Source organism: Vigna angularis, chromosome 6, assembly GCF_016808095.1.
Source record: "Vigna angularis cultivar LongXiaoDou No.4 chromosome 6, ASM1680809v1, whole genome shotgun sequence".
NCBI lineage: Eukaryota > Viridiplantae > Streptophyta > Magnoliopsida > Fabales > Fabaceae > Vigna > Vigna angularis.
Window position 1 is genome coordinate 28,818,301 of NC_068975.1, and position 19,460 is coordinate 28,837,760.

Genomic DNA, 19,460 nt, shown 5'->3' on the forward strand with positions numbered 1-19,460 from the left:
ATAATCTGAAATGCCTAAGGTTGAACTCCCTTAGAAAGGGGTGTAGGGCTTCTTCAATTTAATCATTAAATGAGTCAGTTTTTTTAAATTAAAATATTGTTTCTGAAAAGGATAGAGTTGTAAATAAAAAAAAGAAATGAGGTGTAGGATGATGTTGGTGAGGTGTAGGGAGAACCTCTCTTATTCACTTGAATAATATATTTGGGAGAGAGTGATTGAGTGGATTTGAGAGGATTTGGATATAAATTTTTTTGTTTTATTTGAGTGAATTTGTAGGTAAGTGAGAGTGAATTTGAAAGTAACATTTGTAAGAATTAGTGTAGGATTTGATTGATGTGACATATTAAAAAAATTTACTTCCAAATCCATTCTCACTACCTCCAAATCCACTTAAATAAATAACAACAAAAAATTATTTTCAAATTCTCTCAAATCTCTACAATCATTCTCTCCCAAATTCATTCAAGTGAACAAAGCCTTAAACACTTTTCTACAAGAAAAGCACTAAACTTTTAATTTTTTTTATACAATAGTTTCCTTCTCAAAAAATTTGTCACACCGCATTACTTAATGTTGAATCGTATTCCAACTAAATCCTTTAAATCTTACGTATCTAAATATACTCAAGATGATGTTAATTTAAATATATGATATTAAGCTTTTAAAAACCAGTAAAGTACATCAGTATATTTTCAAGACACAAATTTTAAAAAAAATATATTTTAAAATCCCAGTATAAAACAGAGTTCAATTCTCTGTTAATATTTTTTGTGTTGTTTTTCTACTTAGTCTTGTTGGTATGTTAAAATAATATATTTTAAAACATCATAATTATTGTATATAATTGTATTTTGAAGACAAAATAGAGAAACACCGAAATAGAAAAAAGAGAATTCAAATTCAAAACAGAGTTTGAATTCTGTGTTGATTTTTTGGTGTTTTCTTCTGTCGAATATATAAAATATATTAAGTTGATGTATTTGAAAAGATTTTAATATATTTTAGAACATTATAATCAGCGCAAATGGAATAAACGTTAAAAAAAAAACTCAACAAAAATCCAAAATTCAAAACAAAATTCGAATTCTTTGTTGATTGGTTGATATTATCTGCTAGTCGAGCCTTCAAAATACATACGGTTGATATAACTAAATTTTTTTAAATATATTTTAAATCATAAAAATTAATGTACACGGCATGTTGATGATAATAAAGAAAAACACAAGAGAATAACACAAAAAAAATCTAAATTCTTAAAACATCTTGATCATTAAGAATAGTAGAAAATATTTTTTTATATTGTGTTTACCTTGTTATTTCTATATAGTGTGAGTATTAGATTTATATTAACCATTTTTTTTCTTAAGAGTAACTCTCTTTCATAAGTATGTTTTTTTTCTCTCTAAAAGATGACATGTTTATATATATATATATATATATATATATATATATTTATTTTTTTTTTATTTTTTTTTTCTATATGTAGGATGAGCTTTCGTTGTTATGGTTGTAGTTTTGTTATGTTGTAGTTACAATGATCTAAGTTGGTTATCAAGACGTAACACAGACTTAGATTATAAGTTTTCATATGTATATTTTTTCTTTAGGATGACCTATTCATATTTATATTTTCTCTATGTGTAGGATGACTTATCATTATTATAGTTGTAGTGTTACTATGTTGTAGTTATAATAGTTTAAGTTGGTCATCAAGACAGAACAAACTTTGATTATGAATTTTCATATGTATATTTTTTCTCTCTTTAGGATGACTCGTTCACATGTATACACTAGTGCAGAATTGGCTTTTAACGTCCCTCCATAAACATCTGTCCAAAAAAGCCCCAACGTAAATAATTGACCAGTGGCATATTCGTAAATAACTGAAACTCTAGACGTCCGTCTTAGGAGCGCGCGGACATCTATAATATTATAGACGTCCGTGGGAGGGGGGCGGACGTTCACTAATGCAGAATTGGCTCGTTTCAACTCCCCATGTCAGCCACGTGAACGTCCGTCCTGGGAGGGCGCGAACGTTTATAATATTATAGACGTCCGTCGGAGGGGGGCGGACGTTCACTAGTGCAGAATTGGCTCGTTTCAACTCCCCATGTCAGCCACGTGAACGTCCGTCCTGGGAGGGCGCGAACGTTTATAATATTATAGACGTTCGTGGGAGGGGGGCGGACGTTCACTAGTGCAGAATTGGCTCGTTTCAACTCCCCATGTCAGCCACGTGAACGTCCGTCCTGGGAGGGTGCGGACGTTTATAATATTATAGACGTCCGTGGGAGGGACGCGGACGTTCACTAGTGCAGAACACTGAACGTTTCAACTCCCCATGTCAGCCACTTGAACGTCCGTCCTGGGAGGGCGCGGATGTTTATAATATTATAGACGTCCGTGGGAGGGGGGCGGACGTTCACTAGTGCAGAATTGGCTCGTTTCAACTCCCCATGTCAGCCACTTGAACGTCCGTCCTGGGAGGGCGCAGACGTTTATAATATTATAGATGTCTGTGGGAGGGGGGCGGATGTTCACTAGTGCAGAATTGGCTCGTTTCAACTCCCCATGTCAGCCACGTGAACGTCCGTCCTGGGAGGACGCGAACGTTTATAATATTATAGACGTCCGTGGGAGGGGGGCGGACGTTCACTAGGCTGAACACTGAACGTTTCAACTCCCCATGTCAGCCACTTGAACGTCCGTCCTGGGAGGGCGCGGTACGTCTGTGGGAGGGGGGCGGATGTTCACTAGGCTGAACACTGAACGTTTCAACTCCCCATGTCAGCCACTTGAACGTCCGTCCTGGGAGGGGGGCGGACGTCTATAACAGTATTAATATTGTAAACGCGAACTCGCGAGCAGTTATGCTCGTCTTCCCCCCGCGAACGTTGTCTGCGCCATTGATTTTCCAGGTGCGTTTTCTCTCTTTTGGACCGTTTAAATTGACTTTCAATCCGATTACATTGCTATGTGATGAAATACCTTTGATTTGAACCGATTAAAAATTATTTTCGGTACGTTTTTTTGCAGTGTCTTGCGTGTTCTTGGGCGAATTCTTTGACTGTTTTTGGGCTACGATTTATGTCGTTCCCTCCTCGATTTCCCTCCCTTTGACTGTTTTTGGGATACATTCGTAGGCCGTTCCGACAGTGCACAAACAGACGTCCAACCCCCCAGCCCTACCACTAACAATATAGCCAAGTAGACGTCCAGGGTCGAGGCGCCGGACGTCTATATAGACGTCCAGCCTGACACAACGGACATCTATATAAACGTCCGGCCTGACACAACAGACATTTATATAAACGTCCGACCTGACACAACGGACGTCTACATAGACGTTACTCGCATAGACGTCCGGGAGAGATCGGACGTCAAAAGGCCCACAGAACAGACGTCTATAGCCCGTTCTACACTAGTGATATTTTCTTTTTATGTAGGAAGACTTGTAGTTATTATGAACTTAGAGTTATTATGTTGCAGTTACAATGGTCTATGTTGGTCATCATGATAAAACATCAATTCTAATTATGAGTTTTCATATGTATATTTTTCTTTCTGTAGGATGACCTGTATATATCTATATATATTTTCTTTATGTGTAGGATGACTTGTCGTTATTATTGTTGTAGTGTTTCTATGTTGCACTTACAATGGTCTAAGTTAGTCATCAAGATGAAACATTAATTGAACGCTGTTATATGTGCATTTAATATACATTTCTCTCTTCCAATCCATATAATCTTTAGAGCATTCTGAAATTTGAAAAAATAGTATACGGAGTATTTTTAATTTTTAGCAATGAAGGTAATATAATATATTTCTTAATAAAGCATTGGGTTATTAATAAAACACCTCTTATTATTTGAGCAAATATAATGCTATTCCAGGCTTATGCTATTTCTACACGTTTTTTTTTTTTTTTTCCTTATTATGGTTGTAGTGTTACTATGTCGTAGTTATAATGGTTTAAGTTAGTCATTAAGACGAAACATCGACTCTAATAAAAAAATTTCGTATGTATATTTTTTTTATGTACAGGATAATCCGTCCATATATATATATATAATTTTTTTCTATGCATAATGACTTGTTGTTATTATAGTTTTAGTATTATGACTTGTCGTTATTATAGTTTTAGTATTATGACTTGTCGTTATTATAGTTTTTGTGTTGTTATGTTCCAATTACGACTCTGATAATGAATTTTTATATATATATTTTTTCTTTGTATAACGTGTCTGTATGTATACTTTCTCTTTGTATATAAAATAATTTGTAATCCGTCATTAAAACAAACCATGTGAACTCTGATGAAGAGTCTATTAATTTCTAAAGATTTTTAATGGGAATAGGTTATAAATTTGTGATATGAATTGAACAAATGAATCACTTTTAACTAAAAATCTCATGAGATTGGACTTTTGGATTGTTTTTTTTTACATTACTTTTAACTTTGTCATTTTTGTTCGACAAGTGACTGAAACTCGATTCTTAACCAGCATTACCGAGGGACTTAGACTCATAATTATTCTTGACCGTGACCGAGAGCAAAATTAAACACAATAGATACTGAAATCCAAATTTCAAAATCACCACTTTATTCAGACGGCATAGATTCATAGAATCAGAAAAAGAATCCATGGCTACAACTGAGATAAAAAGAAGAAAAAAAAAACCTAGGTACCGAAGGAAAAAATTATTTTATGGTCCGGGATCAAATGGTTGATCCCAGTAGACTAATATATAGCAGGCTAATATATATATTTGTTTTGGGTTTAAACTAAAATAGATGACTGCTTGTGAAGAAGAGATCAAGTATGGTTCCGGACCATACGATAATTTTCTCGTACCCGGAACACGTACGATCAAAAATCGAAGCATTCAGACGCAAACTGTCTGGAGAGTCCTGAATAGGCGATATAAACCAGGTGGTTTTTTGAAGCAGTTCGATGATTTTTGGTGTGCTTGCAAAAATACTTTAGTTGTTTAATGGTGCAACAGCCCAGCGTCTGAGAGAGAAACAAGAACAACCAATTGATGGCCTTCTTCTTCACACCGGCAAGGACGGGTGTCACACTATTTTCTCGGCCACAATGCTCACATTTTGGCAACACTGGCTTCATCCACTCAACGGGTGCCCTATTTTTCATGTCCTCTTTTTGCCCCTCAGTGAATCTCCTCAACTCAGATAATTTCTTCCTCACATCAATCTCCATCTCGAACACGTTCAAGCACCTCTTGCACTGAACGGTCCCGCTGATCCTATTAATCTTGTTTAGCATCAGGTATCTGAAACTGTGGATCCTCGCTCTCTGATTAGTGGCCCATGGAAAAGGTGGAGGAATGGTTCCCTTTGCTGTTTTTTCAGGAGCAGGAACAGGAGCACCACCATAGTCATCTGAGTTGTTGTTGCTGCTGCCGCTGCCGGACGCTGTATGTGGTGATAACACGGGACTTGTTGCGAGTAACAAAGCTGTTACAGGGCCATTTTCATGACCACCATCGTCGGTGTAACCTGCTAGGGAGAGAGTTAGAAAATCTTTTTGGAATTCCATTATTCCGTGTCTTTGGGAGGTTTTCATGAATGTGGAGAAGAATAGTATGTATTTATAAAAACTTCAATTTGATTCCGCATATTAAGTGTTAAAAACGTCCATGGTCGAAATCTTTGAAGAGGATATGCGGAGATAGGTAGAACTGGGTCAGATATCATCCTTCTTTCACGGTTTCATCCAACAACAACTAACAGTTTTTCTATAAAATTCTTTTTTTTTTCTCTCTCTACATACAAACAAATATTATTATCTTTTTAACACCGGAGAGTTCATATTGTTTATTAAGATTTTTTATATGGTGCTCTGTTAAACATTAAACATATTTGTTGATATATCAAAATTCTTTTTAAAGTCCACCACTAACTTAATATAGGTCACAGTCCAATTCCGATTTTTCGTTTATGTCCTCTCAGTTTTTGAGAAATTATCTTCGAGAGTTTAATAGGAGAAGTCGAATGAGAATGAAAATTTCATAAGAAAGCAGAAAAAGGTTTGAGCAATGCTCTCATCCACTAGTTTAGCCTCTTCATTTCCTTCATAACTTGCTCTCAGAACTCTAACGTTATATGTGAACCTTTCTTCTGCTCTGATGAAGACCCGTAGGAATAGTAGGGAAAGATGAAAGATACAAAGAAGCCTCCATTTTTAGGCATAGTAGTAATTAACCCAAGAAGTTAATAAAATTTCTTAACTAGTTTTTTTATGTTGTGTTGGGATGTTGTATGAGTGAAATGAAGAAGAAAGGGAGCTTTTGTACCATAATAGGCAAAAATGAGGGAGAGATCAGAGAATAGGCAAAAAAAAATTTAATTACGAAAATAAGCAAGTCGTGGGAGTTTATACGATTTCTAATAAAGAAGTCGTACCCCTGCACGACTTCACACTGTTCATTTGACCAATGTTGAAGTCGTATCATAAAAAAATTAAAAAAAAATTTAAAGTTGTATGGGGGATTAACGACTTCTCTTATTGAAGTCGTGCACCCCTCTCATTCTTATTTTTTATATTTTTTTATTAATTAAAATCATTTATAATTTTTAAATAATATTTTTAAATATATTTAATATAATTAAAATTATATATAATTAATAATTAAATTTTTTAATATTATTAAATAAATAAATTTTATAATTTTAATTATTTTTGTAATTAAATTAAATTTTTTATAAAATGATTTTAATTAAATAATTTATAACTGTTGTAATTATATAATTAAAAATTAAAAAAAGAATTATATTTCATTATAAATTTTTTAATATAATAAATTTACTTAAAAAAATATTTATTATAAAATAATTATTATAATTAATTTATTATAATTAATCCAATTAATTATAATAAAAAATAATTTATAATGAAATATAATAACTTTATACATTTTTATTTATGTAATCACAATAATTATGGTTAGAAATTATTTAATTGAAATATCTTTTATAAAAAAATTAATTTAATTACAAAAATAATTAAAATCATAAAATATATTTATTTAAAAATATTAAAAAAAATTAATCATTGATTATGTATAATTTAAAATGTTTTATATACATTTAAATATATTATATAAAACTTATAAATCTTTTTAAATAATAAAAACCTAAAGAAATAAAAGTGTGAAGGGGTGCACGACTTTAAGTAAAGAAGTTGTCAACCCCCAAACGTTTTCAACTTTTAAAATTTTTTATTATTTTAAATAGTTTATAATAAAAAAAATTTATTGATTAATTATAATTCAAAAAAGGTATAATATAATAATTAAAATTCATAAAATTAAATTATAATGAAATATAATTTTTAAATATTAATTAGATATAATTTATATTATTTTAAATATATTTAAAAATATTATTTATTAATTATAAATCATTTTAATTAATAAAGAAATTAAAAATTAAAAAAAAAGTAAAAGTGTGTGGGGGGTGTACGACTTCTCGTATTAAAGTCGTCACTCTCGGTACAACTTTAATACTTTTATTATTTTTAACGAAAAAAAGATGTGGTAATCGATTACAATGTTTGGTAATCGATTACAACAGCATGAAGTCGTTTTTGGGGTGTACGACTTCAACATTAATCAAATAAACAGTATAAAGTCGTGCAGGGGACACGATTTCTTCATTAAAAGTCGTTTGGACCCATCACGACTTCTCTTTGACCCAAAATTTGCTTACTGTAACTAAAAGCTCATATTTTCGTGTGCGGAAAGCTGAGGTTCATGGCCAAATGAGGGCAGAGTCTGAAATGGAAGAGTGCTTAAAATATCTTATATGGCAAAAGGAAAAAAAGGGAATAACTCAGTAGAATAAGATTGATCCATTACAGTGTTCATCTAAACGGTTTTATATGTTCCTTGTAAGACCAACTAAACGGTTGTCTTTGTAACATTGTTTCATATTTTCCTTTGCATTAGACTCAGCTCCTGATGCTTAATATCAGAGTGGAGGGATGGTTTTATCAGAGCTCATGAAGCTCACTGAGAAACAAACACTAAACTTCATTGAGAATTCTTATGTATATATCATATGGATTCTATTAAAGCAAGTAATTGTAGTTTGAAACACTAGGAGCACAGTTAGACTAAAACTTCTCACTTTCTTTTATTCTTTCAACCCATTTCCCGTCCGGAAAATATATATATGCAAGTTTTATGTTTGAGTGATTCTTCTTACACCTCACTGCCTTCATCCTGCACTCCCAATTTTACTCTTTTACCCTTTATTAACAAAATGTCAAAAATTAATACCACACTTCGAAGTGCGTTTTAATTAATTTTTTCCTAACCGCACTTCGAAGTGCGTTTCCTATTTTAATTAATTGTTTCTTTCCTAACCGCACTTCGAAGTGCGTTTCCTATCTATTTAATTGTTTCCTAACCGCACTTCGAAGTGCGTTTTAATTAATTGTTGCACTTTAAATCCAAAATAATATTTAACATTACATATAATAATTATAATTTAATTCAATAAACAATTTAATAATTATTTCAATTTCATAAAAAATTAAAAAACTTAAATAAAATTAAATACATAATAAATAATATATTAAGAAAATAATAATATGTTAAAAAATAACAAATTCAACAAAATTTAGCAAACAAATAAAATAATTCAAAATATATTAAAACAAAACATTTTATTTAACAACTAACATAAAAAATTAAATTTATTATACTAACCTAATAAAAATAAAACCTAATAAAATAAATATATACTAACTTAATAAAAAAATTAAAAAACTAAACCCTAAAAATCTAACGCACTTCGAAGTGCGGTTTGTCTCGGCCGCAGATCGAAATGCGGTGGGATCTCCGTGCTTTACGCATTTTGAACTGCGGTGGTGGGTTTGTGCTTTCCACAGATTGAACTGCGGTTTCTCTGTGAAGGATATCATTGGTTTTGGAGGTGCAGGAGGAAGTTGCCGCAGTTCAAAATGCAGTTTCTCTGTGAAGGGTATCATTGGAATTAAAATATGTTTTGGAGGTGCAGGAGGAAGACCGTGAGGTGCAGGGAGAATCACTCTTTATGTTTTCTTATTGAATCTGTATTTAATCTTATATATAAATTTGTCTTTGACTTCAGGTTTGAATCCTGTTATTGAATTCTTTGAAAAAAGACATTGATGATTTATAGTCCCAACGTTTTGAGGACATAAATTTTTCTTAAGAAATTTTCTTTTGTTGTGACTTAGTGATTTTAAGGAATTGGATTTAGTTGGCCATTTTCTTATGAATTTCACCACTTTAATGTTTAAGGAGTTAGATTTCATTGTCTTAAATTTTGAATTGAAAAAATAGCATGATTTTGGATTTGCTGAAAAAAGTTTCATGGTTTTGGATTTGTTATTGGCATATATGTTCCAGATCTCCCTGTCTCTCTCATACACATTTTTGCTCATGCATTACAGAACCTGTCAAACATATCCATTAATTAAGATATTTGTAAGTGTCATGGTTTGGAATACTCATTAATCTACTGATCGCAATAGCTCCAGCAGGAACAGGAATAGATATTTCTGGCTTTATGTGTGATATATTTTTTCTTCAATTTTATAGGGAAAAGAGTGAGTCAAATTTTAAAAATTAATTAAATTAATATATGTTTTATATTATTATTTGGAAAGTTATACATTTATCATTATTTTTATATATTATGTATCTTATCAAGAAAGTGTTCTTAATAAAATAAATAAATTATTAACATCAAACATTGTATTATTAATTTTTCATTATGTTTATTTTTCTTATTTAGAACAAATGACATTGTAATGATTTATTAATTTACATTATTTGATATTAAAATTGTTGAATTTGTTCTTTGTTCCTTTTATAAATGTTATATGCAAATTATAAATACTAAAAATTTAAAATTCTCACCTTCTATAATTTTTCTTTTATTTCAAGATTTATATATTATTAAAAAATACAAAACAAACAAAACAAGAAACTCTATTAATGAAAAATAACATAATAAGGATATGAAATCGTTGGAGTTTCAATGAACTCCTACAAGTTTATTTTAAGATCAATGAATCCCATCATGGATCTTACCATATCTAGTAATGTTTGATTCCTCATCTTAGAAACACCATTGTATTGTGATGTTCCTAGAGGTATCACTGTGAGAGAATCTCATTCTCTTTCAAATAATTAAGAAATTTACCATTTTGTTTTTCAACTTCATTTCAAAATTTCTTAAACATTTCAAATTATTCAAAATTATGTTTTATGAGATATAGAAAACCATATCACGAAACATAACCAGTGAAGGTGATAAAATAAAATAATTCTCCTTTAGCTTGAAGGAGTACACCAATAATTTAAAGGTTCTTTCTCCATTTCCAATAAATAGTGATTTGGTAAATTTTCCTTTGAAACAATATTCGTTAATTGGATATGATTCATAGTAATAATTGTCAAAATAACCTTCTTTGTGTAACTTATTAATTCTTTTCTCTCCAATATGACCGAGTCTGCAATGTCAAAGATATGTTTTATTTACTTGATTATCTCTTTTACTTTTAAGACCCTAAAAATACATAATCAGATTACAATGCACATTAAATCATATAATAACACAGCCTTCCAATTTAAAATCAACATCAACATCATCAATTATTTTGTTATTAAAGTAAAAACCAAATGAATTAAGAGCAAGAACAACAAATTGCGGTGTCGTGAGTTGTTGTATGTGGGTGAGAGAGAGAGGATAGACATAAGAGAAAAATAAATTAGATAAGTGAAAAAGGTGAATTAGGGTTGGTAAGTGTTTTTTATTTTTTCAATAGGAACTAGTCTAGGAATGACAAAGAGAAGGTTGAAGTGAGAGAGATAAAAGAGAAAGGATTAAGAGGAATGATAGATAAGAGAAATGAGGGATAAGAGAAATGAGAATAACAGTTTAGGAGTTTCTTATTCTTTAATTTTTTTTAAAATGAAAATTATTCAAACTCATTTATATATATATATATATATATATATATATATATATATATATATATATATATATATATAAAGAGATTGTATATAATTGTAACAAAAACACCGAAATTAAACTAAACTCTAATAGTTTTTAAAAGACTATAATAAAAACATATATGTAATAAAAATATTGAAATTAAATAAAACTATAATAGTTACTAAAGCTGAAAATATATAAAAAGTATGTTTATATTAAATTTCTTTATGTTTTTATTTAATCAATTTAATTTATTTTTAATGAGTTTACTTAAAAAGTGTAAGTTAATTTTTTTTTCAGAAAAATATTTTATTTATTTATTAAATTAAACTCATGATAAACTAAATTTCTTTTTTATAAATTTTATTATTCTTAATTTTAAGTCAGCATCACATAATTAAATACATGTTAATTTAATTTGTATTGTTAATGATTTTTAAATTTAAAATGTTGAAAAATTGATAATAAAAATGTATTAAAATATAAAAGATGGTAAATTAAGTAAACTATAGGTTAAAAATCAGCTAAAATAATATATATTTTATAAATTAGAAACTCTTAAAATAACTTAAAATAAAATATGTAACATTTTTTTATTTATTTCAAACAAAGAAGTGTTAGTTTATTGTTTTACTAAATACGCATTAAGTATATATGTCATTTTTTAGAAAGAAATAGAATGTCCATTTGTGAACGGAGCAATTGGAAATGATTCTCTGTATTTGGTCCTATGATTGGATTGAAAGGGTCTTATTATGATTTTGCATTTTTGTAGAAAGAATTTTTGCAAAAGTAATTTTGTTGGTGGAACATGTCATTTAAATAATTTTGGTTTCCATATTTTTAAATTTTCCTAGTTTAATTTATTTGTTACCTTGATACTTTTATATTTTAACTTGTTCCTTGGAAACTTTATTTCATTTATTTCACATTTTTTTATATGGTAAATATATCAAGTTTCTCAAAGAAAAATTAAATTTTATCACATTTCATTTATTTTAAAAATTTTGTAGGTAAAATGTATCAACAATTTTAAATTTATAGACAAATTTATTTAGTCTATAAAAATTCGTTGGTAAGTAGAGATACCGAGAAGTGTAAACAAATAAAATAAATGAACACTTGTAAATAATTTAATTAATAAATTATTATATTTAAATAATAGTTAGTAAAATAATGTTTTTAAAATATTTTAATTTAATATTTTTTGAAAAATGTAAATTTACTTAAAATATGTTAAAATAAATTATCAAGATTTAAATTAATTAATTTTAACTTGTTTTTATGATATCGATTATTTGATTATTTTAATCAATTATGTCTGTATTGCGTTGAATTTCACGACTTTATTAGCATCTTACAGAGTTTTTCAAAAAAAGAAAATACATTGTTTTCGTGCTTTTGCACATTGATTTTCCCACTTTCATTACAAATCTACACAGGAGTTTCCAATCGTTGTGAACAAAGACGCCGTGAGTGAAATCTGAAAGAACGCTGCCAGATTTACTGCAGTCTCCGAGAACTTAACCATTTCTACCTTCATCACTGTGTTTAACCGGAAAATTTCAAAAGCATGCATGAATTAAACTACAATACGCTGCCTGCAATCGATGTATCACTAATTAAGAAATTAATGAAAAAAAAGTTAGTTACCTGTAATGAAATATTATTGTTGTTGACATTAATTGAAATTCCGGACTTTGAAATTCCTAGCGATGAGGAACGCACAGTAAACGTCAACTGCGGCGTAAGTAACTTGTTTGTCACTGAGAACAAAATCATACCACATGCTCCAGCTATTCTCCCTCCGTTGGGATACTTCGTAACCGAGACACATCATCACGATCTCTTCAACCGAAGCCTGTGTAAGGTTCGTGAAGAACAGCCTCAGATCTAGAGGATCGCTGTGCATCTCCAACTCAAACTTCGAAAGCTTGAGCTTCCGCCGGTCAGACTGGTTCCAGAATCCGACGAAAGTGTGGTTAGGATTGTTCAACAAGGTGCGGAGGTTACTCGGTACGCGGTTGGCGTGCTCCAGTTGGAAGATGAGGCACCGGCTGCCGACGCAGAGTTGCAGCGTTTCCGCCGGCGGGTCGTCGGGGCCAGGAGTCCAATGAACGCCGAGGCCGACGACAAGACAGTTACGGTAGACGTATTTGCGGCTGAAGTAGAGCGTGGAGTCTAGCCAGCGCTTTACGATGGAAGCGCTGGCGGTGACGGTGGCGTTGAAGTAACGGCCGCCGAGGAAAAGGGAGTAGAATTGGTGAGTTGTGCAGTGTGTTTTGGAAAGGAGTATAGCCATGGTTTATATTTCAGTGCTTCTGCTATACTGTTTTGGCTCCAGTAACCGGAGGTTTGTAAGTGACCTTATTTAAATTATATAGGGCTGGATAAAGGCCCGGATAGGAAAATAATACATGCACAGTTCTATGCAAAAAGAAAAAATAAAAATGAAAGAATGTAATTATATGACATTCTTTCATTATATTCTCATGCTTATTCTTTTTCTACTCAAACCTTCACTCCATAATATATTAATTATATGACATATAACATAAAATTGGTTATCATGTTAAATAATACAATAAATTAATAATACTAATAGTTAAATCATAAAATTATAAGTAATAATAATAAATAAATGTCAAAATAATAATAATAAGAAGTGTGAAATCATTTAAATGCCCTCCTTAGGAGCACATTACGCAACAAAAGGGAGTTCCTCTTTTTCTTATAAAAAAAACTCTACTCTCAATCTCCATTTCTTTGGTAACTTACATAAATTCTATATTCTCTTTAAACATAAGTTGTCTTGGGGAGTCCATATTCTCTTAAAACATAAGTTTATAGTAATTTAGATCGTTAACAATTTTGACCTTTGTTACTTATTTAGTGCTATAAAATTTTTTTTTATATAATTTGATTATTTTTGTATTACGTTCTTGATTTAATTATCTTTAATTTGAATTTAAAAATATAATCTTTTAAGTTTTTTTGAAGCTGCAATTTTATTTTTTTAAAATCTCAAATCATTTGTATATGTGTTGTTAAATTTGTGCAATACGCTTGAGAATGTATGATATGGAATGTAAAGTATATATGATAATGAATTATGAATAGATGAGAATGTAATGGATTTTATTGAATAAATCCTTTTGATGTATGTTTCATTAGTGTATGCATTAATATATAGATTCAAACAAGGAGATATCTTGACACTCTAATAAGCATTCACACTCATATAAAGTAGAATAAGTTATGTTGTGAGAGGAGTGACAAGTCTCAATCTAAAGACATAATAATGGTCTAAGACACGAACGAAACTAACATTGTGAATAATAGGACAAAACACATTAACAATGACTTTGTAGAGTAATAGAGGTCACCACAAGCACATATCTCTAATGAATTTGATATCAACGCATTGTATATGGATAGTTTAGCCTAATTTTACCTTGTTTGTGAAATGTATGTTTTATGAATGCTTTGTGGTTAGTTTAGGTTGAATTGCAATTATGATATGACTTAACTTAATGCATTGTATTGTAATATAACTTTATTCATTAATGTGTAATATTTCTTTTACAACTGGTTTATCCTCGGATATGTTTGTGCTTTTTGTAGGTCGTGCATTTTTCTTGTGCAATAATCATCATTCATTGGTTTGAGTAGATGAGGATGTAGGGGTTGAGCTACTTAGAAAGAAGATGATGTAATTATGTAGATATATGACTATAGAAACTACGTTTTTTTTTCAACCTTTTGGAAAACTAATACTCGTTTCAAATCCTTGAGGTCTTGATGGAAAAGAATTTATATACTAGTATGATTATTTTGGATGACTTAATAATGTAGCCATGTTTAACTTTTATCAATTATCACATTTATAAGGTCTTATTTATTAGTTTTACACTATTAAATGAGATATTACAACAAGATCCAAAATAATAAATATTTGTATTAAAAATAAATAAAATCATGAAATAGTATAATTAAAAGTGGTTGTAATTAAAGTAAAATCATACAAAATAAATTAATATAATTATAATTTAATCTTTAACTAAAATTAATTTATAACAGAAAGATATTTTAATCACATAATAATATATCACTTTATAACTCTCTTTTTTAATTTTATCACAACAATATCACTTACAGTTTTTCAGCTTGCACCTTTTGCTCTCTTTTTTCCCTTTCTTTAGTTTTTTTTTTCGCACTCAATTTCACTCCTCAATCTAAACACAATCCAAAAACAAAAAACTTTATAAGAGAATATCTCTTAACATGTTTTTGTTGTAGTTTTCAATCTTATTCTACTGTAATTCTTTTAAGCATTTCAATACATACGTTCTTAATAATGGAATTGAATACTGATTAGGAAATGAAATTATCGTAATCAGTGCGTATTTTATATAATCGATCATATATGTTTTGTTGGTATTTAATATTTTCAAATATTTTAAATTATATACATACATATATATATATAAATATATATATATATATATATATATATGATTACAGAAAACACAAGACAAATGGATATGAATATTTATGTTTATTAAATAAAATAATAGTTTAAATCTAACATAAAAACTGATACTATTTATAATGTAAGATATATAATTATATCTACCATAAATAAATTTAAGAGTGGTAGAAGTGATCGTAATTTTTAAAACATAATGTTTGAACACATGTCATGTAATGAGCTTTATAAGAAATGTGGGAAGTAACGATTGATAATTAGTAAGAAAAGGGAAAGCATTAAAAAATGTGAGACCTAAGACAAGTTAATCGGATTTACAGTTGCTTCATATGAACCAAATCCATTATTTAATAAGGAAATTTCAATTTTTTAGTTCAATTTTTTTTTAAACTATCATGTTACATAGTTGATCAAGAATCGTGCCTACCTTGTTATTATATAGTGAAAGATACAAACAGAATAAAATAAACGAAAATAGTGTTTGGATCTTAGTTCTTGTTAACGAGATCAGTCTTAACGTCTGTCATGAACATGGATTCGGAATATGGATTAGTCTTAGCGTCTCGTGTAAAAAGGACTATAGTGTTTCTTTATGTGAGATGGTGCAAGTCAAGATTATGGAATGTTTAGCTAGGTTAACATTTTAATAGAACTTTACAAATGATTACTTAAAAAATTAATGAAAACAATAATATACATTAAATTGTTTTTATTTAATTAATACACACTTTAAATAAAGGTGGTAAACAAAAGGTTACTTTGTTTCATGTTTTTTTTTAACTATGTCTAAATATAAATTATGGTAGGTCTTTCACCCAAAAACACATTACTTAAAAAATATAATCTTTTTAGTTGCTCATCCAAAATTATGTATAAAAGGTTAGCTTATCATATTTTACGAAGTTGAGGTACAAAATGTAGTAGCATGCATGTTTTTCAAATTAAATCAAAACAAACAGTCATTTAGTGTTGTTGTAAAATTTATTTTGAAATAAAAAATGTAAACATGAATTACATCTCTTCAAAATTAATTTTCCCGACCCCCAACACATACATACTGTCTTTATTATTTGAAAATGCGGAGTTTCTTTCTTTTGTAATAATGTTCTCTTAAATGTCTATAGTTCCTACTTGAGCAAGCTTTCTATATACTTAGTTGATCAAGTAATAACATAAAGAAAGCCCTTAAAAAATGAACCGTTTTAGTATTCGAAATCAATAATGAAAGCAAAGAATCCAACATTTTAGTTAGAATATTTTTTAAGAAAGATTTTCTTTTAGAAGATGTATATATGATAATATCTTGTAATGAGGGATGGTGGTAAAATATATATTTATTAGATTGCAGAAAAAATAAAGTAGTATAAAAAAGAAGATTGAAATAAAAATAAAAAAATAAAAAAAACTCTTACTTATTTTCTGTGTAAATCAAGTTTCAAATTTCCTTTCTCCTTCAGCCATGGTAATAAAAGCAGTCGTATGATCAGAAGTCCTTCCTTTTTAGTAAAAATTCAGCGATTCCAATGAGAAAAAAGCATCAAACCGAATGCCGTTCGAAAGTAGTGAACGCAATATACATCCCCTAAATGGAGAAATAAACCCTCTCATGCTAACATATCCAAAATAAGGAAACAGCATAATACTGTGAAATGAGTAAAGTAAGAACTGAACCAGAAGCATTCGTGCTATAGTAAGAAATTAGCATGAGTTACCTAATACCTAACGGGTTTCCACGTTCCACACTCTGCTGTTTCTTCCAACGAGGAACGCACAGTAGGCATCAACGGTAGCATAAGCAACTTGCTCCCTGCTAAGATATTTTCTATTCCAATTGCTCATGCTGATCTCCCTCCTCTGGTCCACTATGTAACCAAGGCATTTCTCCACTATCTCATTCACCGAATCTTGAACGAGATTCTCATCGTTCTCAGTTTCCGCAAAAAACCTCAGATCCAGAGGATCGCGACACATATCCAAACACTGCTCCGAATTCTCCAGTTTCCGGCGGTCCGAATGGTTCCAGAATCCGACGAAGGTGTGAGACCTATGATTCAGGAACGTGCGGAGGTTCCTCGGCACGCGGTCGGCGTGAGCGAGTTGGAAGATGAGGCAGCGGCGACCAACGCAGAGCTGCAACGTATCCGCCGGAGGATCTGAACCGCCGGGACTCCACTGGACTCCGAGGCCGACAACAAGGCGCCGCAGGTAAACGTGGCGGCGATGGAGGTTGAGACTGGAGGTGATCCAACGGCGCACGACAGAGGCGGTGGACGTGACAGTGACCCTGACAGGGTCTCCGTCAACGTCGATGGTGTAGAAGTCGTGCCCGGAAACGTGCGTGTGGCTTATGACTCTGGCCATGTTTGGAAACGTGTGAGGGAAGAAATTGGGGAAAATGAATGAAAGGGTTTATTTATGCTGAGAATTAGCAGTACTGCCACTGTGCATGACTCTGCATGACTGCACACTGTGCTCAGTACTGCCACTCAGTGGTGTACGACACTACGCAGGGAAGCAGATATGTAGAGTCTAATGATTACGAAGCTTTTTTATTTACAAGTTAATAAACAATATTTAACAATTTTGTTTTTATCAAAATTTTGTATTTAATTTCTAATCATTATTTAATTTTTTTTTACATTTACTTTTTATTTAATTGATTTTTTATAATAAGAAAAACTTAATGTGGTTTTTTCTTTTAAATTAACATTGATATTATTTAGAGAATTTTGATTAAAATATTAAAATGCACATGTGATATTATTGTATTAGATTTAAATAATGCTTTAGTTCTAATATTCAAGTATTTAATTATCTTTTAATATGATTTTATTTAATTGAGTTTTAATTTGTTTAAAATTACATTATGGTGTTAATATCTTTAAATACTTATCAATATCTTGAATTTATGTTTTTATTTTTTTTTTCTCTCTAAATTGACTTAAAATTCAAAAAATATATATATTAAGTAGACTTAAAAGTGTGTATTTTTCATCTTTGAGATTCACAAGAATTATAACTACGTATCAAAGTCAAACAACTTTCTTTTCCACAACTTTACAAAGTGAATTCGATATTTAAAAATTTGGTATTTCACCAAAATTTCAAATTTCAAATATAAATTTTGTACTAATGAGTCAAAGATCAGGTTGATTGGTCCAAAATAATAATTAATTGATAATTAATCTAAATAATAATAATTATTAATGGACAACTAATAAGAATGATAGTCATTAATTGGAAATTAATAAAAATAGTAAAAATCATTTATTAATGGATCACGTAATTATTTCTGATTATCCATTTTTATCATAGAAATATTAAGTAAAATATTTGACATGACTAACTTAATCCTCAGAGTGCTCTCTGTAGGTAATTCTCACATGGAACAAATAGTTCAAAAGGATTTATAGACTATTTAACGATCAAGTTTGGAGGCAGCTGAGTGAGAAGGCATATCCTCAACCCCTTAAACTGAAACAAATCTTTTTCAATTCTCATAACTAGATATATTCATCTAAGTGAGTATGATAGTAAAGACATAATAATTCGTATACAAAATCAATATTCAATAAACTCTAACTTAAGATCAACGTAGCAACTCCTCTTTGAAAATCTCTACACAAGCATCATCCATACAATAAAACACCTTTTTATGTTAAAATCAACAATTATTAACCATATATCAATATATATGCTTAAAAGAAAACATAAAAATTTGAATTACACACAAATAGAAGTTGATGCCTAGTGAACGTTCTCGAGCGAATCCCAAGAATAGTTGGAATTGAAGTCAAGTCTCCCTGATGCCCATTGTTAAGTGAGTGTCCAATAGTTCCAAAATGGTGCCCAAAGTCTTGGACTATTGGAAGTGATTGACTTGTGAGAATCTAATGACCCCAAAGTAATGTCCGACACCCTAGACCATTAAAGCTCACTAACTTGAGTCTTGCG

General features: G+C 30.2%; 3 protein-coding genes across 3 annotated transcripts; all 3 read right to left on the reverse strand.

The window, feature by feature from the left end:
• Positions 1-4,874: 4,874 nt before the first annotated feature.
• LOC108341579 (uncharacterized) lies at positions 4,875-5,564 on the reverse strand. Its single transcript, XM_017579246.1, has one exon. The coding sequence runs from the start codon at positions 5,562-5,564 to the stop codon at positions 4,875-4,877; it is 690 nt and encodes a 229-aa protein (XP_017434735.1).
• Positions 5,565-12,698: 7,134 nt separating this feature from the next.
• LOC108341580 (uncharacterized) lies at positions 12,699-13,319 on the reverse strand. The gene has a single exon (XM_017579247.1). It carries the CDS (start codon positions 13,317-13,319, stop codon positions 12,699-12,701), a length of 621 nt encoding a protein of 206 aa, XP_017434736.1.
• A 3,827-nt stretch (positions 13,320-17,146) lies between these two features.
• LOC108318808 (uncharacterized) lies at positions 17,147-18,001 on the reverse strand. The gene has a single exon (XM_017556409.2). The coding sequence runs from the start codon at positions 17,865-17,867 to the stop codon at positions 17,226-17,228; it is 642 nt and encodes a 213-aa protein (XP_017411898.1). The 5' UTR covers positions 17,868-18,001; the 3' UTR covers positions 17,147-17,225.
• Positions 18,002-19,460: the final 1,459 nt, after the last annotated feature.

Coding starts and splice junctions, on each gene's coding strand:
- LOC108341579 (XM_017579246.1), bottom strand. CDS start 5,564: ATGGAATTCCAAAAAGATTTTCTAACTCTCTCCCTAGCAGGTTACACC.
- LOC108318808 (XM_017556409.2), bottom strand. CDS start 17,867: ATGGCCAGAGTCATAAGCCACACGCACGTTTCCGGGCACGACTTCTAC.
- LOC108341580 (XM_017579247.1), bottom strand. CDS start 13,319: ATGGCTATACTCCTTTCCAAAACACACTGCACAACTCACCAATTCTAC.